The sequence below is a fragment of the Macrobrachium nipponense genome, chromosome 9, assembly GCF_015104395.2.
Source record: "Macrobrachium nipponense isolate FS-2020 chromosome 9, ASM1510439v2, whole genome shotgun sequence".
Classification (NCBI taxonomy): Eukaryota; Metazoa; Arthropoda; class Malacostraca; order Decapoda; family Palaemonidae; genus Macrobrachium; species Macrobrachium nipponense.
Genome location: NC_061110.1, coordinates 60,625,404 through 60,646,823, shown reverse-complemented (window position 1 = coordinate 60,646,823; position 21,420 = coordinate 60,625,404). Strand labels below are relative to the sequence as shown.

Below are 21,420 nucleotides of genomic sequence, written 5' to 3'. Positions count from 1 at the left end.
ATCGTTTCTTTGAATGTAACGGTAAGACACCTTGTTTCAATTGTAATGGTAAACATCACACATTCTTGTGCTAGACTATTACCCAATTCAACTAGTGTTAATGTAAATTTGTCTCAGAAACCTTCTAGCTGCAAATCAGGTTGTAGCAAAGTTGATAATAAGCCAATAGAAACTGCTCAATCGCAGCCTAATTCCAACACTAATCAGAAATCAGAGTAATTCTCAGAATAATATTAACAGTAATCAAGTAGCTGTGAAAAGTGTCATATCTCTTTGATTGTCTTGAAAACACAAATTAACGAAGGTAAATACAATAATGGGCAATAATTGCCATGGGTTACTTAACAAACCTACTTTTCCATTTTCAAGATATATTTCTCATATATGGATGCATTTTATTTTCACCACATATTTCTCATACATGGAAGCTTTTTTTTCTGTTGAGTCGACTTTGATTCTTAGTTTTTGGATTATATGAGTAGGATATTAGCAGTCTATTACCAGGGAATACGGTAGATGCTTGATGCATGATTCAAGAGCCTATGGTGAACCTGTGGCAGGCGAAATCATTTGCTGTGAGTGGTCTTGACTTTCTTAGTCCTCTGTTTTATACTGACTTTCCTTCTAAATAGTTTTACATTTTGCTTGTTATCAGTGCATAGTCAAAGCCAAACACTTAAAAGTTACAAATCTAATGCGTGTGCTTGCCATTTGCTGAATCATTTCACATAGGGTCTTCCATCTCTGTTCTATTCAGTTGATGTTAAACTTTCATGGCTTCTGTTAGTGAAGTGCAGAAAGTTATGGTCATCTGTCTCCCACTGGATATTTATAGTTTCAGGGTTTCTTTTGTGGGGAGGTTGGTGAGAAAACTTGACAGTCTGTAAAGTCTGCTGTTACATATCCTCTAGGTGGCAATTACATATCCAGGTGTGGATTAGAACTGCCTGACAATTTCTTTTTTTTCATCTCATCAACTGAGTTTGCCTTTAAACAAAATCAAATAAATGCTTATATTTAATCCTACTTTATTACACTTTAGTACTGCATAATTGTTTTTCTGACACTAGGTGTGATTATAAGTCTTATTGATAAATTGAGAAAATTCAGTCACAGAGTAAACAATTTTGAATGAAAAGACTTCTATTGGGATTTTTTATTTTCTTTCCTGTAATTTTAAAATACAAATAATTATGAATACATACAACACTTATGAAAAACATAAGAAAAATTTTCTTCAAACCCTCAATGGTTACTCATTGGTACATATGTTTTTTATTCACAAGGAGTTCTTGGCTCTCTCTTACATTTTTTCTATTAGCCATCGATACTTTCACTTAAGGTTTTGGGCCCAAAATAATTTAAAACTACAATTATAAGCTTAAAACTTTCACGAGTTTTACTCTTGGAGCATTAGTCAACACTCATTTCATTAATAATTTATGCTATCTATCTATAATTATTCCTCAAATCCTTAAAAAAAATAATTACTGTTCTTAAATTTGCATGGTACCTGTAACAGATATTATAAACGGACTGTCCTTTCTAAGTTCTTCCTATCATGACTCAAGACAGTTTTCAGACTGGATGGGATGCCCCAGCAATGGAAATGACCAAGAAAGGAGGAGAGATTGGGTGCAAATTCAGATTTTGACTTATTTTTGTGTCAATTTGTCCTCCTCTTTTTCTCAGTCAGGAGACACACTTGAGGACACCTTTAACCCTGATTGACAATGTATGCTTTTGGGATAATACGTAGATTAGATAATGTTTTACAAGTAGAGTGACAAATGGTTTCCTTTTGTTCATCTTTATATATATTCCCTTCCCCCAACAAAGGGATGAACCTCTGATTACGAGCGTTGCCTCAAGGCATGGCTCTGGCTAACACGATTACCCATGATACAGAAACAACAGGTCATCCCATGCGCTTGTAACCGTCCATAATCTTTGATGTCACGCAAACCGGTTGAAGCGACAATTTATTGATGTAAACATAGGGATAATTGCCTTTGTTACACTTTGAAATGTGATTTAATAAATATTCCTCCATATATTTAAGCAATAAATGCGATTTAAGACATATGAAATATTGTAGTTCATGTGAATATCGATATTGGAGAAACCGAATACCTAGGCTAAATGTTGCACAAGTTTTTTTTTTTTGAAACTTTTAAGACTGACAGGATCCTGGAGACTGAGGTCACAGGACTTTTTCCACGGATTTTTGAAACTTCCCTGCCTTGGCCTTGCGTGCTTTTGGAACCTCATTATCAATTGTTTTAAAATTTCCTTTTGTAAGTTGTCTGTTGGCGCAAGTCTGTCTTTCAGTTCATGTATTTTGTTAACTTTACTTAGTTAAATTTTATGATAAAATTGTGAACCCCATTTTAATCACAAAATTAAGCTATGTAAAGTTAACAAAATACATGAATGGAAAGACGGAGTCGTGCCAATGGACAACGTACGAAAGGAAATAAACTTTAAAACAATCGATAACGATGTTCCTAATGCATGCAAGGCCAAGACAGAGAAGTTTTAAAAAACAGTGGAAAAAATCCTGTGACCTCAGTCTCCAGGATCCCGAACAGTCTCTAAAAGCTTCACACAAAAAAAACCTTATTTGTGCAACATTTCACCTATTCAATTTCTTCAATATCGATGTTCACACGAACTACAATATTTCACGTCCAAATTGCATTCATCGCTTAAATCTATGGAGGGATAGTTATCAAATCACATTTCAAAGTATAACAAAGTATACATCAGTAAAATGTTGGTCTGACTGGTTTGTGTGACATCACAAAATCACAGGTACAGATGAGTCCCAAACTCATCACTAGCGCAGGACTACCTTGTCATTACTATATCATGCTACTACCATTCTAGACTTTACCAATCCCTAAATATTTCATAATTTTTATCCATGTCTATCGAGAATGATTTCTAATTTTTCAACTACATTAAAAGTTTTTGAAAGTATATAGAAGCATTGCTAACATATTGATAATTTACCATAGGTCAGCACAGAAGCAGTCACATTAACAATTTAAAGAAAAAAACATGGACAACAACAGAAACACAGCAATGGCTGGAAGAAATAATAAAAAAACCAAAACAGTACAACATAAAATTAATTATAATATCACGCACAAAAGCAATTGATTTCCAAGTACTGTACTGTATACAATAGCTCATATGACTAAGTTCTTTACAAAATTCTAATCACAAGTATAACTGAAATTCTCATCCTTTTAGATTATCAAACACTGCATCTATTTCATGGTTTTACACTTCGGCCAGGCAAAACTCGCCATGGCAATTTTGATCAAGTTACCTGGTCATCTGATTTATATATATATATTATATATATGTATATATATATATATATATATATATATATATATATATATATATCTATATCTATATAGATATATCTATAATAGATATATCTATATATATATATATCTATATATATATATATATATATATATATATATATTATATCTGATATATATATATATACATCTATATATATACATATATATATATATATCTCCATATACTATACTATATATATATATATCTATATATATATATCTAGATATATATATATACTTTATATATATAGATCTATCATATATAGATATATATATATATATATATATTTCTATATATATATATATATAATATATAGATAGATCTATAGATAGATTATATATATCATAGATAGATATATCTATATATAGATATACATATATAGATATACATAATATATATATATATATCTATATATATATATTAATTACCAATAGCTCAAGTTGTTCTTTCAAAGAATTTTTATTCATAACATCACTCTTTGTATATAACTGATTCATAACAACGCACCTAACAATCAATTCTTGAAATTATTGGGATGGCAGGACTGGTTCAAATGTGGTCATACCGGTTTTTGTCATGAACATTGAGGGATACTCAACATAACCCTCCCACCTGTGTTTACCAAGACTGAATGGAGCATCTGGGCTACCATCAGAAGCTGCAGGCCTGAATTATTTGATGGCAGAAACAAATATTATTTTATGAAGCATACAATAAGCATTTAACTAAGTAAAATACTTAATCAATTTTGTAAGCAAGTTTACCAATAATATAACATTATGATTACAAGACCATTAGCAACATGCTGACCATGATAACAACAATTATTTTCAACTTGGTGATTAAAGGAATACTTTAACTGTATTCATTTATGTTTTCACTGATTTACGATATACTAGATAAGATATTCCTTCCCATGCAAACGATGCTGCCAATCTCTGGTTGCATGACGCAAAAAATGTGCCAGAAAACGTGCCCATGTGGCAGTTTCCTTTACGCAAGAAGGGTGACTACAACCAACTTTCTTGAAACATTGTACAATGCCATAACTTCTGTACAACACTTCCAAGAGGTCATGCTTGTGATATTTTTTACTTGAGGCTGCACTTCAGCACAGTTTCTTTTGTTCACTTTTCAATGATAGAAAAATTACTGATTGGTTATTTAATACAAATAGAACCTTTCATTTTTAAATGTTTTCATAGCTCGTTCCTTAAGAATATATTATCATTAATAATAATATCATAATAATAATAAGAGCAAAGAAATTCACTCCTCAAATCACAATTTATGTTAAATCATGGTTAATAATTATATAAAACAATAACACCTCTCACTAATATATAATGTATTGGCTGATGGCTGATACAGCTGGTTAAAGTGAGTAATCATCAGTACCATATAATCCTCCACATCTTGCTGCCAGTACTATTTCCAGATTCAGTCAAAAGACACAAAATAACCAAGTTCATAAACGATTATGTATTTAAATAAATATTATAATAACATGATGAGTTAAAACAGGCTAATATGAAGCATTCCAATAACAGTCAACTACAATAGAAAATTAAGCTGGAATGAATTAAATATAAATGAATAAAAATTCTGATATTCAGTGCTATAGTGATTACCCTTTGGCAAAGGATGACTGGAATTCTTTTAGAAGCATGGAAGATATCACCATTTTTTCACAATTGATGGTAAGCAGAGATTCTTGATTATTTTCAGGCACTGTTAAACTGAGTAACACAAGAACCTTTCCCGATGCTGTCTGACCACCAAACCTGTCAAAAGTACAAAATATTATCATTAACCAGAAGATGGATGGAAAAATATTGTGATCAAATGTAAATCTATGTCTACATTAATGCAAAGCCACCTAGTATGACATCTTTGCTGATGTATGAATAGCACACCATTCAAAATAAAAGTAAAATTTACACCCTGTTGTTAGACCGGTGGTTAACTTGGGGGGGCGGCCCCCTAGGGGGGAGTCAGCAATTACCAGGGGAGGCGCGAGCCCGAGGGAATAATGAAAAAAAATTCTCTACTTACATTCATTAATCTCTTAACAAGAGCGAGGAACTAATATTCAGAAGTTTATGAAAAAATGCAAAAGTATCGCCCTCTAACGTTACTTCCCTAGCGTCTACTACTCTAGTTAGGGTCGTTGGGCTGACCATGTATTGTAATTATTGATCTCCCTTCCTGTTCCTCAAAACACCTTCTCTTTCCTCTTTCTTTTCTTTTTATTTTCCTTTAAATCTGGGAGGAAATTTTAGTCATAGAAGCAAGGGGGGCATGAAACAAAGGACCAATTCTTTGAGGAGGCGTGGTAACATAAAGGTTTAAAACCACTGTGTTAGACCATGGAATAAAAAAAACAATATACAATTCAGTAATGATGGTCTTTTTAACCTCCTGAAAAAACATACAGAAGCCCTTACCAAAACTTGTGAAGGGTTGGAATGTAAGTGTAACTAAGACAATTGAGTTTCTTAAGGAAGTGAGACATGAATACTGGGAGAAAATGGATGAAATGTATTCTGGAGTAACAAGTGAATGAATTATACAAGGAATTTGTAAAATTCCATGATAGGAATATAGGGATTAGAGAGCACTTCTTGGTATAGGAGGGTAGGATGAGGGACTTATCACAGTAAGGGTGGGATATTACATAAGAGGATTTAAAAAAAAAAAACCGAAATTGTTTCCACACAATGAATTTACTTTTTACTATAATAACCCTAAAAATAGAGGTAGAGAGAGCATGAGACGAATCACAGGATTTTGTAAATAGTTTAGTAACAGATTCTTGCAGCAAAGTCTGCAAACCTGTTACCATTGAAAGACTTGCAAGAAATAATTACTAATGCAAAACTAATATATACCCCACATTCCCCATTGAACTAAAACATTTATTCTATCCATTTCTTTGTGCTGCTTTAACTAACGAAGGCTTACTAATTACTATTCCTGTAAATACAAAAAAGGTTTATAAGTATTACTCTTTTACCCCTTTTCCTACTTTTCACAAATCATACTTTATTATTGGAGACAACACACAGAACCCCTTATACAGGAAGACACTCACATTGAAGAAATCAAAGAGAACTTACACAAATGTGTTACATTTCAACTACATGATTTATGATGCAAGTCATTTAAATATAATTCACAAACCTAAAACATCTTGCTTATGCACTCTTATACATAATTAGGATAGGATACCAATTCATGCCAATTTCAAGAAGTGTTGGAGACTCAAGATATTACGATCACTATTCTACAAAATCTAACAAATGTTTTTCATCCAAAAGGGGACAACTTTTCATAAAATATCAAGTCACATATGCCAGTATTTGCAATTAAAAGATACACTGTCCAGACGTGTTTATCCCACAGATAAGAATGAAAATAGAAGAACATTGCTGTAAGTCACAGAACAAACCGTTCAAGATTCCAAGACTGTATATCCAAACAATAGAGGAGAAGAACTGAGACATCCAGTGCAACATTATCAGGAACTACATCACTTCCTGCTTAACTGTGGTAATGGATCTAACATTGATTATCATAGTTCTCGTCATAATTCGTCATAGAAAGGAGAAAAACGAACTTTAATTCGTCATGGAAACGAGAAAAACGAAATAAGATAAGTTCAAATCCCGAAAGTTATTCACGTGGCAGGATAAGTAACAACAACTTCCACCAAATAAGTAGGTCTGAGGGGAAAGTAAAGTTGATGCAACTTACAGAGTAAATCCTATTTAATTTTTTTTTTGAGAATCAAGATTAGTCTGAAGTAGTTTATAGTATGTAAGACATTTAAGATTGCTTATAACATTACAATTAAGCATATTGATATACTATGAACAACTCACTTCCTTTAAAGTTCTATTTCAACTAGTTTGAAATTATGTTTGCCTATGTATTAACCGTAATATTTCAAGTATGATTTGTGAAATATATAAACTGACTTCTACCCAACATGTATATTGTTAGGAGTCTTCGTAGTTAATAGTATTTTACTCAGTTACAGTCTGCCTGAGTCAGCTGGGTAGCCTGGCCGAGACTGTTACAGTGGGTATTCATATGAGTATTCATAAAATTTATTTATGAATCTATCAAATATGCACGAACTTGATGATATGAGTAGTACTGACCAAACACTAAAGACAAAACAAAAGTTTAATGACCTTCGAAACGGTTTTCATTGCCGGATGGAAACAAGCAAATGTCATCATTCATTCTTGAACAAAGGAAAGGTAAGAGGCTATGAAAACACTTACAAACCACTGCTATGAACTTGATGGTAGGGGAACAGAAATGGTAAACAGAACTGTGAATAGTGAAGCTCGTTAGAGGGGGTGTGCAGTGACATGGTGGACACACCTAAAACCATGACATAAGTCATCACTGGTAAAACTTTATAAAAGGGAGAAAGAAGGCAGTAAGAGCAAAATTAGAGTACAGGACAGAGACAGAGCAAATGGTATTTGGGCTGGGCTAGCTCGTGTCGCTGCGCGAAAATATCCTTAATCTATTATTTCTAGGGTAAATGTACTAACACATAACCAGAGAATAAATAAAATAAAGAAAAGGTCAGTATAACTGACGCGCTCACCCTCCAGGAGGGTAGTCGGTATGAACACTAGGCGAGTGAGACCACTACACGAGCCAAATGCCAATAGAAATCTCCCACTACAAAATCCCTCCAAGAGGGGAGCGACCCACAGAGTGAGCAGTCGTACTACTTACTACTCCATCCCATGCTGCCGACTGCTGCGCCTCTGGTGGCCATCCTTTAAAAGTTAGCGCCAGGAGCCACACGTGCTAATTTTCTCTCTGTGTTTTTTTTTGTGCCCTTCGTGGATTTTTTACTATAAATGGAGCGTGCAGCTATCGCAGCAGCTAAGTTAAGTACTCAGTATTTACGATTAGTTGGTTTTCCGTCCCTGAGACAGTATTTGCCGTTTTTTAGGTATAAATACGTTCTCGGGGTCGGAAAGCATGGCAGCATGGTTCTGCCGCGTGATGGGTTCGTTCGTGGTTCTCCCATACCTAGAACATCCCTTGTTATGTACGCTCTATTTGATTATCCGCTTTGTTTAGATTAAGGTCTACTCAGGTTGTCATGCATGCATGTATTTCACTTATGTAGGCTTTTTCTATCCAGACCCTAGTCCAGGTTCTTAGTATCGGCCTCTGACTAGCTTTGAGTGGTAGACTTGCCTTCGGGTTAGTCGTACACTCCTGGTTATTTTTCTCCTGCTATATTACTTTCTTCTCTTTCATTTAGTTTTATTTTATTATTATGTATTTTATCATCGTTAGGTTAGTTAGGCGTCTGGCTTAGCCTAGGTCCTGGCTCATAGAGCCTATACTACCGCTGATCAGTTCGGTTGCTTGCCCTATAGTATCTCTCTGATCAGTTGGTTTTAGCCCTGTGGGCCTGTATGCTACCGCTTTCAGTTCAAGTTGCTTCCGATAGCTTCTCTCTGATCAGTTGGTTGGCCTAGGTTTGGTGATCGTATCTCAGTTTACCGCCGCGTGGTCACTTCGTGATCACGGGACAGCCAGACGCCTGCCCAGTCACCCGCCCCCCCCTCCCGCGCTTCCATAGAGTCTTGGCGGGTGGGTCGGTCTGCCCATGCTCGCTCCACATACCCGAGCCTGCCTCCCTCTCTTCTCCGGTCAGGCGGAGGGGCTAGGAGTCGGGACAGACCCAGACTGGTCTCAGACCTCTCCGGCTTCTCGGTCCGGCCGGGTTGGTACGTTGTGGGGGGCCCGCCCTGGCCTTCCCCCCCTCTGTTACTACCTTGTCGCTCCGGGCTAGCTCGAGCATGTCATGTCCTCTCGCCCTTTTTCCCTCCTTACTAGAGCTCCTCCCTGATCGGAGTCCTGGTATCCAGCGGAAGGGCTAGTCCACCACCGGTAGAGTGGACCGGAACATTACAGTAGGTCACTACTAACCTTACCGTATTGCTGAGTACTACACTCCGCTTCACACTGGACCTAGTCCGGTTCGCTGTGTTTAGTTTAAGTATCTATAAGTTTATCTTAAGTACCTTAAACCATCCCCCCTCCCTTTCATATCTTACCGGATCTCTCCGGGATTATAGCCTATTCAGGCGAAGCAGGGATTGGGGGGATGCCCAAATTTTTTCGAGCTCCGGCATGTAACGGAGTTCTTTTGTCCTTTAGTCTGTAAGTGATGCCTTTTAAGATACTCATGTGTCTTCCCACTTACAGGCCACAACTGTGAGCATCCGGGATGTTCCGCTACACTTCAGGACCCCTGTGGACACGAAGTTTGCCGGTCCCATGCTCCATGCGCGACTCCGCACGGGGACATCCAGGTCTGGTACCATGAGACGTGTACCATATGTTACGATCTGGTGAGCCAGCTTTTGGAAGGGGTAAGTATTCCATCTCCAGTAGCTGCTCCGCTTCTTTTTAGTGCTTAAGTTTTCACATTTACTTTAACTTAAGGCATCTAGTTTAAGTTATACTCTAAGTTTTAGTTGTTTTAAGTGATTCTTAAATCTAAAATACGCCCTCTCTTACAGGCTATCCGGCAGTAAGGGATACCGCACTGGCTACCCTGCGGGCCTGGGTCGGAGGTTTTGGCAAGAACGCCGCCAAGGGTCAGCCCTACATCCTCGAGAAGCGGTTAGCACTATTAATCTTCCCCGGAGGCAAGGCGACAGGTTACGTCGACCCAGTAGAGGCGGACCCGACTATCGCCTTTATCCAACAACAGCTGGCGGCCTCCTTAACTGAACAAGACCAGGGATATCTCCACGGATGTCGCAACCCTGGATATTAATGTTGAACCGATGGTAGGTAATAGACGACCTGTTGGTCGAGGCCCGGGTAAGTAATGTAGGCACTCAAGGGTCGCCCTTGTTGTGTGACTGTTTCTTCTACCCCTGCAACCTCTCCATCCTTCCAAGGCTTTACGGGTGATGAATTATATACTCCTCCTGAGGCTTCGGTTAGACCTAAGGTCAAGGCTAAAGTGATGACCTTGACTAAGACGTCATCGTCGTCTAAGAAGACGTCCTCGTCTTCTTCCTCACGTAAGTCTCCGGCTCGCACAATTCCCGGCCCAGACAGGTCTAAAGCTTCTAGCTCCGGCTCTAAGTCCTCAAAAAGTAAATCCAAGGAGAGATCTCGCACTCCGGCAGAATCACCAGTTCCGCTACCATTGGTTCCAATTCAGAGCCTCCCCTCCACCTCCGCAGCAGCTCCGGCTTTGGACTCCAATGCTGGCCTGTTGCAACAGGTGGGGGGGCCCCGCGACCTAGTTGGGGTCCCTAAAGAGTAGTATGGAACAGATGATCTCTCGCCTGTCGGATAGGATCACTTCCCAACGATTACTATTATAGCCGGGCAAGAAGAAGCCCCTCTTAGCCTCTCCCTCACTTTCCAACACAAGTGGAACTCAGCTTCCTCCATATGACTCACTTCCTGCTTTCTCTATGAACAACCATCGGAGAGTAGCGTCATACGCCCCCTTCCAGGACGGTCTCATCTCCATCCCGGAGTTTGGAACTCGAAGAATAGAAGACTTCGAGTTCTACCCGGAAGGCCTACAGCCTCCTTTCATAGGCTACTGCAAGGCTCACGCCTTCGGCTATGGTTCGGGACGATAGGGTACCAAAGGAGACAGTCCTCTATTCACGAGACCAGGCTCAGAGAGAATGGCTCAGATGTTTAGAGGACATGGATTGTTCTAACACCAAGATACAACCATTCAAAAGTCCCTTTACCATTTTCACAATGGATGAGAGATACCCCGCTCCCGTTCCTAACCAAGATAGCTAGGTCGACCATCTCAGCGGCCCAGAAGGGGGAACCCATGCCTCAGTTGAAAGAAGCAGATCCCACATCTCCGTTACTCCCTTCAATTGGAGAATTGTGGGAAGACTTGCCGAATACATTCTCAGCTGGCAAACTCAAAACCGGACTGTGCTATGGAGCAGTTTGGTGAAGAGCTACCCAGGCTCCCAGATAGTCTTATTCAAGCTGAATTTGACGCAAAATCACGACTAGCCAGATCAATCAACTCTATGGCTATGTCTGAGGTAGCAACCATGGCCTATGGATCAGAACCAATTTTTAAGCTTATGACCAAAGCCCTGACTCAAACGGTTGCAGTCAGATATGTTCGAGTTTGCCACTGCTAGAACGAATTGTAGGAAGCATGTCCTGCTAGAGGCAACCATTCGACATGAGCCGAATAGGTTACTCTCCTCTAACATCTGGGGCGCAGATCTCTTCCCAGAGGCTATGGTTAAGGAAGTCCAGGCAGAGGCTACGAGTTGAACCAGAGCCTTAAGGACCGTTGGGGCCTTACGGCTAGGAGGAGACAAGACTTGACACCTAAAGGTAAGGGACAGAGGAAACCCAGGCGTTTCCAACCTTACCAGAAAAAGCAACCACGCTTTCCTCAACAAGTTCCAGCAGTGCCGTTAGTGCAGACAGCCCAACCTTCCACTTCTAAGGGTCAATCACAGCCAATTTATGTGATATCCCCTCAGCCTCAACCCTCTACCTCATACGCCATCTCTCCAGCTTACAATCAAGCCTTCGAGAGTCAAGCTTCTCAGAAGTATGACCGCTCGGGTAAGGGAGGCAGAGGTAAGCGGTCCTTTCGTGGGAGAGGATCGGGAGGCCCCTTTAATAGGGGAAAGCACTTCAGAGGAGGCCGAGGCGGTTACCAGAACCAATGAAGAACTTCAGGTAGGAGGGAGGCTGTTTCACTTTCGCCACCGGTGGAACTTCAGCCAGTGGGCTCAGAGCATAGTGTCAAAAGGGCTGGGTTGGAGCTGGTTGACGAACCCACCTCCAGCCAGACCTTTCCGTCAACTTCCTTCCAAAGAATTGACAGAGTACGCGGAGGACCTCCTTCAGAAAGGAGCTATGCGAGAGTCAAGAGATTAAAATTTCAAGGTCGCTTGTTCAGCGTGCCAAAGAAAGGCTCACAAAAAAGAAGGGTAATCTTAGACTTGTCCCGCTTAAAACTTAGCCATCCGCTGCGACAAGTTCAAGATGCTCACGATCTCACAGGTGCGGACCTTACTTCCCCGTGGGGCCGTCACCACCTCTATCGATCTTACAGACGCCTACTATCATATCCCTATTGCAAGACACTTCCGTCCGTATCTGGGTTTCAAGATGAGACCAGACATTCTCCTTCAAGGTAGTTCCATTCGGACTCAACGTGGCACCCAGGGTGTTCACGAAGCTAGCGGAAGTGGTAGTGCAACAACTCAGATCGCAAGGGATTATGGTAGTGGCGTATCTCGACGATTGGTTGATCTGTGGGCCCCATCAGTCGAGGAATGCAACAAGGCTACACTGAAAGTGATCCGGTTCCTAGAATATCTAGGATTCAAGATAAACAAGTCCAAGTCAAGACTCACTCCAGAGTCAAACTTTCAGTGGCTAGGCATTCAATGGAATCTATCCTCCCACACTCTGTCGATTCCATCTACCAAAAGGAAAGAAATAGCGAAGTCAGTCAAGCAATTTCTAAGTCACAAACTAGCATCAGGAGAGCTCAGGAAAGGATCCTCGGCTCTCTCCAGTTTGCATCAGTAACGAACGTCTTAATGAAAGCCAAACTGAAAGACCTAACCAGGATCTGGCGCTCGCGAGCAAATGTCAGGTCCAGGACAAGCTATCCTCAGTGCCTCTGATTCTAAAGAATCGGCTTCGGCCGTGGGCAAAAAGTCAAGAATCTATCAGTGTCAGTACCCCTTCAGTTCCCTCCACCAGGGATCACCATCCACACAGACGCGTCCTTAAGCGGCTGGGGAGGGTATTCCCAGATCAAAAAGGTTCAAGGATTTGGTCACTCAGTTCCGTCAGTTCCATATAAACGTACTGGAGGCAATGGCAGTGTTCTTGACTCTAAAAAGGTTACACCCACCAAAGTACTCCACATAAAGCTAGTCCTGGACAGCGCAGTGGTAGTACATTGTATAAACAGAGGAGGCTCCAAGTCACGTCATCTAAATCACGTCATGGTAGCCATCTTCTCCCTGGCAGACAAGTTCAGTTGGCATCTTTCCTCCACTCACATAGCTGGAGTGAGAAACGTCATAGCAGACGCCCTATCCCGATCAGTACCCCTAGAGTCGGAATGGTCACTAGACAACAGTTCGTTCCAATGGATCCTTCAAAGAGTCCCAGGGCTACAGGTGGATCTCTTCGCATCCCAAGCGAACCACAAACTACCGTGTTATGTAGCCCCCAACCTGGACCCTCTGGCTTACGCCACGGACGCCCTGGCTCTGGACTGGAACAACTGGGAGAGATTTACGTCTTCCCTCCAATGAATCTCCTTATGAAAGTATTGAACAAACTCAGGACATTCAAGGGTCAAGTGGCTCTAGTAGCCCCAGACTGGCCGAGAGCAATTGGTATCCCCTAATTCTGGAAACTGGGCCTTCGTCCTCTTCGGATCCCAGTCCCAAGCTCTCCCAGTCAGTACAAACGAAGACTGTGTTCGCTTCCTCAAGGATTCTCAAAACCCTAACTTTATGGATTTCATGAAGTTTGCGGGGCAAAAAGAGATGCGAATATTGACCCTCAGAATATTCTCTTCTTGGAATCCGATAAAAGGGATTCAACTTTGAGGCAGTATGATGCTGCTGTCAAAAAGTTAGCAACCTTCCTGAGAGAGTCAGATATCAGAATCATGACAGTTAATTCAGCTATATTCCTTCTTCAGATCCTTATTTGAAAAAGGTTTAGCAGCTAGCACGATTACGACAAAACAAGTCAGCCTTGAAAAAGATATTTCAATTTGGATTTAACATAGACTTGACGGATACTACTTCTCGTCTATTCCTAAGGCATGTGCTAGACTTAGGCCTTCTGTGAGGCCTACGTCAGTTTCATGGTTCTTAAACGATGTTCTAAAACTGGCTTCCGAAACCGATAATGACACATGCTCGTTTATGATGCTCCTAAGGAAAACCCTATTTTTTATTAAGCCTGGCTTCAGGAGCAAGAATTTCAGAACTGGGCGGCTTTATCCAGAGATCCGGATCATATTCAATTCCTTCCACAGGGGAAGTCCTACTTTCTCCGGAACGTAGCTTTTTGGCAAGAATGAAGATCCTTTGATGAGGTGGGAACCTTGGAAAGTACTACCTCTTCCACAAGATGTATCCCTTTGTCCAGTTTTCAACCTTACGAGCCTTTCTATCCAGGGACCTCCTCATCCTCATCGGGGCCCCTCTTTAAGAGGGAAAAAGGTGGAACTTTATCCATTAAAAGGCTCAGGCAACAAAATCCTGTACTTTATTAAACAAGCCAATCCTGACTCTTTCCAAAAGCACATGATGTCAGAGCAGTAGCCACCTCAATTAATTATTTCCAACACATGTACTTCGATGAGTTGAAAAAGTATACCGGATGGAAATCGCCGACAGTGTTCAAACGTCATTACCTTAAGTCCTTGGAAGCTCTGAAATTTCAGCAGTAGCAGCGGGAAAACATAGTTTCCCCCTGACTCTAGTTAATTTGTAGTAGAAGATTCAGTCCTCCTTTCTACCTGCTTCACCCAACAGTTCGTCTATTCCTACCGTGTTCATTTACATTCACCTTGTGCCTTAGCTGCTTTTATGATGATGTAGTGGGTGCCCCTTATTTTTTTGCTAGGGACACTCACAGATGATTATGCATATTGATCTCATGGATGTTACCCCCTTATTTTTATGCTAGGGGATACATCTCATTTATAATGGTTACGGGTTTTGTATATTAAGTCATATACATTCCTTATATATTATCATTGTTGATTAATTTGTTCATTTGATTGTTTTAATTGCTATTATATTTTTGATACATGCCTTTATCACAGGTACCATTTTGTTACATGTAAGCCAATTTACCTCTGTACATATGTAAATTACCTTATGTTAAGAAACATGTTTAGAATTAAGGGTAATTTAAGCATATTTTTAGTTTGTATCACTGTGTATTTGTATCTTTTTAGCAATTATATTCTTTTTTATATTTACTTTATTTTTTATTTGAGACCTATTCTGATTTATTTTATTACTTTTGTTTACAATCTTGTGCTATTTCTCTGGTACGATTTCGCGCAGCGACACGAGCTGAGCCCAGAAAAGGGATTTTGACGTAAGGAAAAATCTATTTCTGGGCGATTGGCTCGTGTCGCCAGCGAAATCCCACCCTCACCCTACCCATCCTTCGCCCAAGATTGTCTGCTAACTTCAGGATGGCCACCAGAGGCGCAGCAGTCGGCAGCATGGGATGGAGTAGTAGTAGTACGAGCTGCTCACTCTGTGGGTCGGCTCCCCTCTTGGAGGGATTTTGTAGTGGGAGATTTCTATTGGCATTTGGCTCGTGGTAGTGGTCTCACTCGCCTAGTGTTCATACCGACACCCCCCCTCCTGGAGGGTGAGCGAGTCAGTTATACTGACCTTTTTCTTTATTTTTATTTATTCTCTGGTATGTGTTAGTACATTTACCCTAGAAATAATAGATTAAAGGATATTTCGCTGGCGACACGAGCCAATCGCCCAGAAATAGATTTTTCCTTTCGTCAAATCCCTTAAGTGGAGTGTGAGTGTTGCCCATATAACAGCATATGGACTTACGAATTTTAATGCTCTCTTATACTTAATTTTTACAAGTCTAGGTTTAGCCTCAAGTCTGGCTGACTTACCTAAGAAGCACCAAACAACCCAAGGTAAAACTTTATATTGTAGAAAGAGATAATAAAGAAAAATCCTATGTTGTTGTTCCCGTTAAAAAGCCATGAGAAACTCCATGAGAAACGGTCTTTAGGTGAAACCAATTTGTTCCTGCACAGTAAAAGCACAATGCTATCTTAAACTAGGCAAAGCAAAAAAAGACCTGGAAAATATATATATGGTCAACCCCCATTATTCACAAGGGATAGGGACCACAAACACCCGTGAATAACTGCCCTCTAAAAACTTTTATAACTGCTTATTTTAATAGTTCAAACACCAAAAGTATACCATAAACTATCATCCTACAAAAAATATACCTTAAAACTATTATCTAAAACACTAATATTTCAGTCATGTTACAACATTACCCTTAAAAATATATGGCTTACAACCAACTGTGAAAATTATTCAAGTGAGCCTTATTTTCAAGAACATTCATTTTCTCTCATACAATATTGAAGCAGTCCTTATTTTTTGTACACTAATTGGGGAAACACTGAGAAGAACTTTTTATAATAAAAATAATTTTGCATTATAAAAAATGTATTTAGTCAAGAAAATAATATGAAAATGCAGTAATTAAGGGGGCTGGCCGGCTAATGCCGTTTTTAACGACAGGACTTTGACATTCATACCACTTAATAAGGTGACTTGGGACATCTCCAAACCGCATATGATTTTCGCCTCTAACCTTCGGTTTTGTGACGCCAGGGCAATTTATCCCGAAAATAACCATTTTTCAAATTCTATCTCCTCCCTTGATATTTAATATTAAGACCTGGGATTACTACCATATATAGAACTGATGTCGACCTCCAATCAAATGGAGAGTTTTTTTTCTAAAAGTCATTTTTTTGCTAGATATGAATTTTTCAATATGGTAAAAAAATAAACCCTATAAATCACGAGAAAAAATTTATAAAAAAAAAGACGAAACAAAAAATTGGAAAAAAGGGCTCTATTTGATTGTTCTATAATGTCTTTCTGAGTTATATACCAAATTCCAATGTTATAGCTTCAAAACTAAGTGAGGAGATAGATTTTGAAGGTCAATAAGTATGGTTTCGAGATACGGGCGTTCAAAGTTTTCCTTCGTATTTCTATAAAGACAATATTAATAAATAATGATTATTATGAATGTGTATTTCTTTTTTGTGTATTAATAAACCAAAACTATTTTATTTATCATAATTTAATCATAAATGATGATCCCTTTGCTCATATATTGTAGCCTGGGGCACTGCTTGAGGCAAGATGGGGCACTCCTTCCTACGTAACCCCCTCTCTCCCCTTCACTAACTCGGCTTATTACAGCGAATTTTCTTCTGTATGTTAGCAAGATGTTTTCCTTGTATTTTCCTCTTTGACATGATGACATTCTTGCCGAAACAAAGATAAACAAACGTAAATGCAAGAGAATGTCAAAGGTGAAACTCGAAGGTGTACTCTCTTTTACAAAGATCAATTTAATAAATCATGATTATTAGAATTTCTATTCCATTTTGGGTATTAAAAAACCAAAACTATGTTATTTATCATAAATGAAGATCTCTTTGCTCAAAGATCGTAGCCTTGGGCACAGTGTGACGTGTTCTGTCAGGCAAGAAGGGGGCGTTACTAGGCAACCCTCCCCTCTCTCTTCACTAACTACGCGTATTATGATATTCTGTAATAATACTTGAGCGATTTTTCTTCGTCTGTATGTTAGCGAGATGTTTTCCTTGTCTTTTCCTCATTGGCATGATGAACTTCTTGCTGAAACATACATAAACATACGTAAAAGCAAGCGAATGTCACGAGGTGAAACTCGAACGTGTAATCTAATTGACGTCTATGGTCCAACTGATTCATGATTGAACCAGATACTCGCTTCAGACGCTTCTGCGAGCCACGGAATCTCTACAGATGCCATTTCTCACAATTTCTTTGCCAATAATTATCAAAATTTACGATAACAGAAGAAATATTGCATTTTCTTGTACGGATGAATGTTTTAGGCTTATTGAGTTATGTTTACTAATTACCCTGTAACTACGAAAGAGGAATTTTGACGAAATATTTCGTATACGTATTCTCAATTGCCATATGAAGCTCCATGAATTTTTTCATGACTTTGCATTTTTCGCCCTATACCACCATATATAGGGGTTCCGGCCGGCCCCCTTAATGAACATTTCTCGAGGAAAAAATCAGAGAATTACCGAATGTTTCACAAATAATTCGGAGTTCTACAGAAAAATCCATGAATAGGTGAAGCTGTAATCCTGAACAGCAAATGTATAAATGTATAAACCAGTGGGTCACCTCTAGGGATCTGTATTAAAACCTTCAGTTAATAACAGGTTTTTCTGTGGAACATATCCCCAAATATACAACAGAAAATTAACTAAGTCACACATTTTTTTATAGCACTATTCATTAATTACTGTATTTTCATTTGAATTTTGTGACTAAATACATTTTAATGATAAAAATATGATTTACTAATTTTCAAATATTAATGCAAACAGAAAAATATGAATAAAATATTGAAAGTAAAATTTCTCAAAATCACAAAAGAGCTTATCAATGTAAACATATCTCAGTTCAACCTCTCTCTCTCTCTCAGTATACATCCTTCAATGAGAAAACTCAGCAAGATATCAATGTTATTCCACTTACAGAATCCATTTATACTGTATTATTATACTGATCTACTAGCATCATAATATATATATATATATAAAATGATTGCTCATACATTTGTAATTGTTTTTAGTGAAGTAGTAAACATACCAGTTGACCTTTCACCTCTCTCTCTCTCCATGACGACATGCTATTGGCTGGTAGGGTTGTAAAGATTGTAAGTAGCAAATCAGACAGCTTGTAGCACGAATGCTTTGTGCAAGTACTGTCTAGTGTAAAAGTTGTATTCTCTCTCTCTCTCTCTCTCTCTCTCTCTCTCTCTCTCTCTCTCTCTCTCTCTCTCTCTCTCTCAATGAAATATGAACTAATGTATCATAAACATATAAGTATAAAACTAAAGCTACAAGATCACAATGCATACGAATGAGTGCACACTTACAATGTTACAATATCTTTATTATGTACTTACGTATGCACGCACTCAATTGTATCCATCATGAACTTCTTGGAGTTAAGAGTTGCATATTTTTATGTTTATGATACAATAACTCATAATTCATTATTAAAGGATATGTACAATAATGAGAGAGAGAGAGAGAGAGAGAGAGAGAGAGAGAGAGAGAGAGAGAGAGAGAGAGAGAGAGAGAGAGAGAGAGAGAGCTTCAATACTGTACAAGAGAAACTGGATGTGCCTGATTACACAGGTAACTTGTTTAGTTTTCACATGTAGTTGCAAGCCATATATGTTTAAGGGTAATGTTGTAAAATGACTTAGAAATTCTATTCAATTGTTTTAGGATACTAATTTAAGGTATATTTGGTGTTTGAACCATCAAAACGACAGTGAATTACTAAATTAGTACATTAAAAGCATTATTAGAGGGGAGTAACAACTTAGGCACAAATTACCATGGGTGCCTGTGGTCTCTCTCTCTCTCTCTCTCTCTCTCTCTCTCTCTCTCTCTCTCTCTCTCTCTCTATATATATATATATATATATATATATATATATATATATATATATATATATATATACAGTAGAGACCCGGTTCACGACCGTATTAGAACTCGACATAATCGGATTTCGCCACTAAATTTCCAATAAACTTTGTATCTGTTTTCAACCAAAAAACCAGTTTCCGACCCACCCCCGACCATATGATGTTTGTAAACAAAACTGTTTCCGCCAGCTGCCGCTAGTTGGCGTCATCCAGTGCTACCAAATGTAGCATAATTTCATGTTTTTTAGCATAATTTGACCCAAGAATTGGAGCTTAGCATAATTTCTTTCACACTTAGGGTTTCTAGTACAATTTTAGAATGTATTTTCACTAAAATTTTAAATAAAATGCAGAAAATTCCTCAATTTCATACACAGCTATAGTGAATGTATCTTCAAGTGAAATTGCCTCAAAAGCAGCACTAACAAATGAGTTAATTGCTAAGTTTGAACCCAACTAAGGAATGTTAAATTTTTGTGAATATAAATAAATACCACAGTGGCATGACAAACAATCAGTAAAGTGTTAATAATGTTTTTACTTCATGAGTAAAGAATTACTTTTTTCCTTTTTTAAGTTTTATTTTTTTCAGTAATCAAAATTTTAATTATGTCTGAAATGATTTTACCACAATTTTCAAGTATTTATTCATTGTGTATGTGATCTATTAAAGAAAAAAGTGTTTCAGTGGCATGATAATGATCAAGTATAAGTACGTATGTTTTTCTTCTTGAGTAGAGACTGGTTTGTTTGTTTACCTTTTTTTTTTAGTTTTTAATTTTTCAGGAAATATCAGTAAATAACAAAATGTTATATTTGAAGTAATTTTCACACATTCTCAAGTATTCATTAATTGTTTATGTGACCTGTTAAAGAAAATGGTTCTGAGTGGCATGATAATGATGCAGTAATAAGTAAAACTTGTTGTTTTTCTTCACATTTGTATGTGTGATCTTCACACATTTGTCAAATAGTATAATAGTGATTGCATATCAAATAGTGTACTAGTGATTGCGTATGTGATCTATTAAAGAAAAAATGGTGTTTTATTACGAGTTTCCTATCATCATCAAAATTATTAGTTATAATATTGTCTGTTCGTCACTTTTTATCATTTCACCTAATATATAAATGTTTTAAATTTCCATTACATCGTTGTTTTAGCTCAAATGTATTAGAGAAATGAGATAATGATAGATTAATAGCATAATTCTGGCACAAAATTGCACCATATTTGGCATAAATTCTTGCTTGGACCGACTAGCATAATTTAGCAAAACGGTTGGTAACATTGGTGACGCCACTCAGTGACTCAGCATTGTTTAACAGTCGCAACTAATGTTTACAAACATTCAAACATGTGTCGTGTCTTGTACACCTTGCGCGCATTTCGTTTTGCTTTTTCGGTGGTATCAACGTAGACATATTCTAAAACCATGCTCACACTTGAGACGCGCGTTTCAGTAGCAAATGCAATACGTATTTAAGTGTTAGGTTTGGAGTGAAGGCAATGTTACGTACGTTAGGTTACATGTGCGGTTCGGTAGCGAATGCAATCTTTAAGCTTTGTTAAGCTTTTCCGGTAAAGAAGAAGTTAGTCATAGTTTATATCAGGAGAAGCTACTATGCCATATTAAGTGCGTAGTAATCAAGAAATTAAGAAGAATC

At 38.3% G+C, this 21,420-nt stretch overlaps 1 protein-coding gene across 3 annotated transcripts in view; it reads right to left on the bottom strand.

Annotated features, from left to right (window-relative positions):
* Positions 1-4,848: 4,848 nt before the first annotated feature.
* LOC135218244 (AP-3 complex subunit beta-2-like) overlaps positions 4,849-21,420 on the bottom strand; it is a 694,745-nt gene continuing 678,173 nt past the window's right edge. For all 3 annotated transcript variants that reach the window (XM_064254405.1, XM_064254407.1, XM_064254406.1), the window contains one exon: positions 4,849-5,165. In XM_064254405.1, the coding sequence (XP_064110475.1) occupies positions 5,009-5,165 (157 nt within the window). In that variant the 3' untranslated portion in view covers positions 4,849-5,008. The remainder of the gene's footprint in view (positions 5,166-21,420) is intronic.